Source organism: Fulmarus glacialis, unplaced genomic scaffold (genome assembly GCF_000690835.1).
Source record: "Fulmarus glacialis isolate BGI_N327 unplaced genomic scaffold, ASM69083v1 scaffold28623, whole genome shotgun sequence".
NCBI classification, from domain to species: Eukaryota; Metazoa; Chordata; class Aves; order Procellariiformes; family Procellariidae; genus Fulmarus; species Fulmarus glacialis.
Genome location: NW_009202777.1, coordinates 3,704 through 9,673, shown reverse-complemented (window position 1 = coordinate 9,673; position 5,970 = coordinate 3,704). Strand labels below are relative to the sequence as shown.

General features: G+C 57.0%; 1 protein-coding gene across 1 annotated transcript in view; it reads left to right on the top strand.

The window, feature by feature from the left end:
• The window catches only part of VWA5B1 (von Willebrand factor A domain containing 5B1), a gene marked incomplete at its 5' end in the record, with an annotated part of 11,713 nt that overhangs the window by 5,504 nt on the left and 239 nt on the right, over positions 1 to 5,970 (top strand). The window contains 7 exons of the mRNA XM_009574423.1: positions 2,001 to 2,217; positions 2,401 to 2,718; positions 3,272 to 3,409; positions 4,355 to 4,420; positions 4,810 to 4,879; positions 5,104 to 5,227; positions 5,450 to 5,923. Of these exons, the coding sequence (XP_009572718.1) occupies positions 2,001 to 2,217; positions 2,401 to 2,718; positions 3,272 to 3,409; positions 4,355 to 4,420; positions 4,810 to 4,879; positions 5,104 to 5,227; positions 5,450 to 5,923 (1,407 nt within the window). The remainder of the gene's footprint in view (positions 1 to 2,000; positions 2,218 to 2,400; positions 2,719 to 3,271; positions 3,410 to 4,354; positions 4,421 to 4,809; positions 4,880 to 5,103; positions 5,228 to 5,449; positions 5,924 to 5,970) is intronic.

The window sequence follows — 5,970 nt, the reverse complement described above, 5'->3', positions numbered from 1 at the left end:
ACTAGTCCTGATAAATACATATATATATGTGCCCATGCTTTGTGCCGCAGCACGTCACAAACTTGTAGGAAACAAGCCAAGCAGGCAGCAGAGTGCCGTCCTGATATCCCATAGCAATGGCTCCCCATGGGAGCTTTTCTTTGCTAAATACCTCTCCCCTTCCTCTGGGTGGCCTGTGCTTCACCTTGCTGCTCATCTGATCCCCAGGCTGCTGCTTCCTTCCTATTTCCCTGGAGTTTGGCCGTGCAATGCAAACTCTCCGTATGGCTGTGGCATATCTGTGCCCTGCAGGGGAGAAGAAAGTCAGTCCCGAAGCAGATCCCCCGCTGCTCTAGCTGGAACCACGGCCCACACGCAGTGTCGGGCTGAGGCATGGACCTGTGTGATGATACATCTGCTGAGCAGTGTTATGTCCCCTGCCTGCAGCAGGTGAAATTTGGGAAGCTTTTTAGGCTGATCTCTGGAAGGGGGGGGATGGTTTTCTCCCACCCTCGGCATTGCCAGGATGCTCTGCTCTGCAATCAGCATCTGCAGGGCTGGGAGGACCAGCAGCACTTTTGTTCCCATGGAAACTCGGAGCGGGATGTCTGGGGCTTCCCTTTCTCTTCTGCTGCGGGTTAGAGATTAGCTGGGTGAAGGGGGGCTGGAGGTGAGGTGAGATGAGGGGCGAGGGGGAAGAAGGGCCAGTGCTCCACAGGTAGGAACGAGACCTCTACCCTCCAGCTGCAGCCGTGAGGGTGGTGAACAGCATCGCTTGACGAAGGGCAAGCAGTGGTAGGTTTTAGGGGTACAGTGACCTTGCCTGCATTGCGAAGATCCACAGAGCATCCTCCTGCCCGCAGGATGCTCAGCGTGAAGGCAGGGATGGAAACGACTCCCTTCTGGAGGGCAGTAAATGGTTAACAGCATGCATCCTGGTCTTAATTAATTACAGCCTGGTTTTGCTATCCCTCGTGCTGCGAGGGCTCCCAGCAGCTCTCCCAGCTCCCAGTCTGGCTGCCAGGGCTTGACATTTTCGGGGGTGTGAATGTGAGCCCTCAGCTCGTCTCTGCGTGCACCATGCTGGGGAGGAAAGGTCAGCGCTTGCGACGGGCAGCTTAAACCCCCGGCTCCGTTCCTGGCCGGCTTTCTCTGGCTGGGAGGAGAGCTCGGGCTGGAGAAGGAACAGGTTTTGAATGGGAAGGGTCTGGCAGGGGCTTCGTGACCAGCTTGCTTTTAAATATCTCAATCCGAGTTGGTAAGTAACTCCTGGAGCTGCCTGCCTCCCATTTTTGCTGGTGTTTTCATAGAGCATCAAAAATTGGGTGGTGATGGAGGCCACGTTCTTGCCTGCCACCCAGAGAAAGTGTCTTTCCATCCAGCACTGAGATCCACGACTTTTTACCACTTCTGCTCTTTGCTGTGTTGTGCTAGGAAGATAGAGAGACTGTCGGTTTTAGGGGGACCTTCCCACAGCCCCGGGGACGGGGACAGAAACAGCCAGAGCTCGGTGTCTCTGCTAGCCATGGAGGGGGACATCCGTGCAGGATGTGGCACCGGAGATGCTGGAGGGGGGATTCATGATTCATGACTCCTGAAAGTGGAGAAACAGTCTCGTAAAAAAAAAAAAAAGATAAAAATTCCTTTGTCCCCATTCCCTGCGCCTCTCTCCTTTCGTTACTAAGCAACTGGTCCTTGATCTTTCTGTCTCTCTTCTTTCCTTTGGTTCTCAAGTGAAGTCATTAAAATGTCTGGAGGGATGAAACTCATATTTCACCTCCTGCCTGTCTGGGGAAGGAGCCCCGGGGGCCAGGGTCCCTTGGGGACACCCTGCAGGGCTGATGGAGGGCTCTGTCTGGGCACGGATCCCAGCCAGGGCTGAGCAGAGAGGGACCCGCGTGTTTGCAAGATTGCACCTCATGCTGGGATCGGGCAGGGAGCAGACGGGATCAGAAGGGACAGAGCAGGTCCGTGCCATCGGCTGCAGCCGGCTCCAGCCCTAACGTTTGCTCTGCTCTCAGCCCTTCGCAGCCAGCCCGCATGTCTCTGCCACGAGGATCCGCGGCGCGGGCGCCCGGCGGCCGTCCCTGCTCCACCAGAGCTGCCTGTCCTTCTGCCACGACTCCCCGCCAGTGCCGGACGGGCTGCAGCAGGCGGCTCCGGGAAGGGGCTTGGGACCGCTCAATGCCAGCACGAGCCTGAGGTCTTCATCGGACAGCCGGAGCCCCGGGGATCTGGGTAACTGGGGAGAGAGGGAGGCACCGCCAGCCTCACCTGTCCGTGCCGGGGTTTCGGTGGCGTTGCATCGCGTTCTGTGCCACCGTCTAAAAATTCGAAAGTGTTAATTATGGTTTCTTGGTGGCAGTGGGGAATTCAGCTTCCACAGGTGTGATTAATTATCTGCCTCTCCCCTCTCTGCAGAGTCTGCCCAGCATCCTTCCTTCACGTTTGAAACGGAGACCTCCTCCGACTGGGAGCCCCAGGACTTCGACTTCAGCGCTGCCCACGGCTCCCCGCACTCCCCCAGGACCCTCTGCAAGGCGGTGGTGAAGGGGCTAAGGAGCAACGAGCCCGTGCAGTGGGAAGTCGCCTTTGATATCCGCCCTCTCTTCCAAGAGCGGGAGAGCCAGGCAGACGGCGACACAGACCTGTGGAGCGAGACTTTCCACCACCTGGCAGCCAAGTCGGTCATCCGGGACTTCGAGCAGCTTGCCGAGAAGGAGTGTGAAATCGAGCACGGTAATGTGCAGCTCCCGGCCAGCCTCCAAGCTGCCTCGGGGGGAGCTTTCCAGCAGCTTCAGCAGCATCTCAAGTTAACACAAGGGCAGGCAGTGGTGAAATATTACGGAATGTCTCACATAGTTCCCAAATGACAGCCCCCTCCAGCTGCCTTGCACTTTTCTCCTGCTCGTGCAGCCTCCCTGCACATTAACGTGCTCGAGCTTTTGCTCCTTCGTGCTCCTCTGCTTCACACGTCGGGTGGCAGTGATTATTTTTAAGGAGTTAGTCACCTGGAGCTGGGAGGTGGCATCAAACTCAGAGGGTCCAACAGCAGCCACACATCACTGCTCTGGGCTGCACATGTCCCTGGGTCTTGTCAAACTTCTCCTCCATGAAGTGCATCTGTGCATGTAAAATAAGAGCAGAAGAAGCAGTAGGCAGAGTTTAGAGGGTTACAGACCCTGCTGGGCATGGAGCCTGAGCATGGAGGTGGGTCTGGGAGCTGGGTCTGAGGGGTGGATGGAGCCCACAGGGCACGTGGACTCTAACCCTGCTGTCTCTAACGTGGCAGGGTCTGGGCGGCGGTACCAGGTCAATGCTGTCCACACCAGCAAGGCCTGCAACGTCATCAGCAAGTACACGGCGTTCATGCCGGTGGACCTGAGCACCAACGCCTACCTGCCCGCTGTCGTCGAGTACACCCACACGGGTAACATGGGGCCGGCGGAGAGGTGCATCGTTGTCCTGGGAGGGAGGGTGTCACTTGAGAAACCTCGCTCAGAGCAAACCCTATGAAGCCACGGCTCAATTCAGCACCAGATCTATGTACCCAAGGCCATGGCTGAGCCTATTGGCATGCCGGCCGCTCTTGGTGGCAAGAACCTCTTCCCCATGGCCAGGCAAAAGGTCTACTCTTAGGTCTGCGTGCCCAGAGTTGACCAAGCTCACCAGTCTGTGGGTTCTGTTGCCATCACGTGCGTGCCAGTCCCTCCCTAATGCTGGCAATTCCCTTCTCTCGTGCCAAGGGGCAGCATCCAAGCAAGGCAGCCAGAGGAGCCTGAGCTCGGGAAACAAAAGGCATCGTGGCTTTTCTCCTGGACGTCCCCAGTCAACTTGTGGCCAGAATGGAGACAATGGATTTTACGGCATGAGTAAGATTCTCTGGGGTTTTGTCTCCTTCCTGGTGTTACAGATCTCTGTGGTTTAGTCTATGAAGGAACATCTTCTCTGGTCTTTTTTCCTTCTGCCTTCCTCTTTGAATATGGTGCTCACCAGACATGTGTCTGGCTGGAGTCCATCTCCTTAAATGGGGAAGAAGCTGCAATTTCCCCTGAAACTCCCAAATCACCGGCAGTGGCTGCTGACAATGTTTGGAAGTTAATTGGCAGCCGTAACGCAGATAACACGAGGGATGAAACTGGGTGTAATTAGAGGCAAGGGGATGTGAGGCACCTGCTTGTCACCAAGTCCTCCGCTAATGAAGGCGAGTTGGATTGGCATTGTCAGGTCTGCAGCTGAATTAAAATCACCTCTGATCAGGCTCGTTAACCTGATAATGCCGCGGAGAGGGAGAGCGGCTGTGCCGCGGCCCGGCATGGTGGCCCGATGGCAGTTTCGGCTGGGTGGCATTGCTGATGTGGTTCCTCCGTTGCAGATGCAGAGGAGAGCAGCCTGTCGCCCTGCAGCACCCATTCCTCCTCTGGCTGCGGTCTCCCCGAAGGTAGGGGAAAGAGCTGACGGTACTTGCCAGGGTGCAGGTGCATCGCGTCTGTGATTTGGGCTCTTCACCAAATACTTCTGCTGAGTTTTTGGGGTTTTTATAAAACCTTATGACCTAAAGTTAGGCCTGTGAGCACAAGGTCTGACTCCTTCTGGGCTGCAAAGGACAGAGCCTGATGGGGCCTTTGGTATGGATTTCCCCCAGGTTCATTTTTGAGAGGTGGAGGAATTTCATTATCCACATAGGAAAAATGAGGCAAGGGGAGAGGAGGCATTTTGCCAAAGACTCAGCAGCAGAACAAGCCACCCCATGTCCCAGTGCGTAGACTCTGCTCCCTTTTGCTCTCCTGTAGCACCTCGATTTACCCCCAGCTTTGTGTTTCTTCCCAGGGCCGTTACAGAGCCTGTCTGCTTCCTCTGCACAAGCCCAAAAATCCATTGAGAGCCTCTTTGCTGCTAGGTATGGGCCAGCTCGACCTTCCTCTGACCTTAGCAGATGTCTTGCACCTCCGTGGGTCCGATGCAAACATAAGCGAGGAGGAGAGGAGGGACACCCCAGGGTTAGCGGCCGGAGCCGGGACCGAGCACGATGCCAGTGTCTGGGGACCAGGGATGGTTTTCGGAGGGGAGGGTGGGCGTCAGGAGGGGCACGGAGGTTATGGCCACCTTTTCATCCTCCTGCAGGCTGACCTTCAATAAAACCAGGCTGCTGACTCGAGCCGCCAAAGGATTCATGAGTAAATCTCCAAGCAGAGTGAGCGAAGCCAGCTCCGAGGGCGACAATGAGAACATAGACTACCTTCCCCTGGTGAGCAGCTCGTTCCCGGGTCTTGCCGGGGTTGCATGGTCACTGCAGAGGAGCAGAAGGCAGGAGGATCCCCTGGATCCTGCCTCTTGCTGTCTCTGATGGCCATGTCCGATGGTCTGCTCAGAGTCGGAGAGCTGCTCCATCCATGCATGCCTTTTTCCTGAACTTCCCAGAAGTTGTTGGTATGTCAGAGCTTCTCTGTGTGCCCACCGTTCCTTGCAGGCGTCTCTGCAGCTGGCCTGCGGTGCCTTTCTCATGAACTCGGCCTTCTGCGACGCCGTCAACATCCCCATGGAGAAGCTGAAGTGGACATCTCCCTTTGCCTGCCACCGCCTGGCCCTCAGCCCCTCCAGCTCCTACAGCACCAAGAAGGCCAATCCCTCCGGGGACCACAAAAGCCTCGGCTCCGGCCGGCAGCTCCTGGTTCCCGATGGCGTGCACGGGAAGAGTCCCACCACCAGAGACGTCGCTCTTGGTGCTGTGCCGGAGAGACCCAGCAGCCACGCGGAAGACACTGGCCACCTTCGCCACTTCTCAGGCAGCGCAGTGGAAAGCATCTCCAAAGCCCTGAAAGCCGAGAAGGAACTCTCTCCGCCGGCCATCACCATCCGCCGCTTCTCCTCCCCGGAGAGTACGCTGGCCTCAGCCGAGTGGCAAGCCAACAGCGGCCAGGGCTCGGAGACGGATGGCTCCAAGGTCCAGGCGTTGCTTTTTGACATCGAGTTGCAGCAGCAGACGGAGCC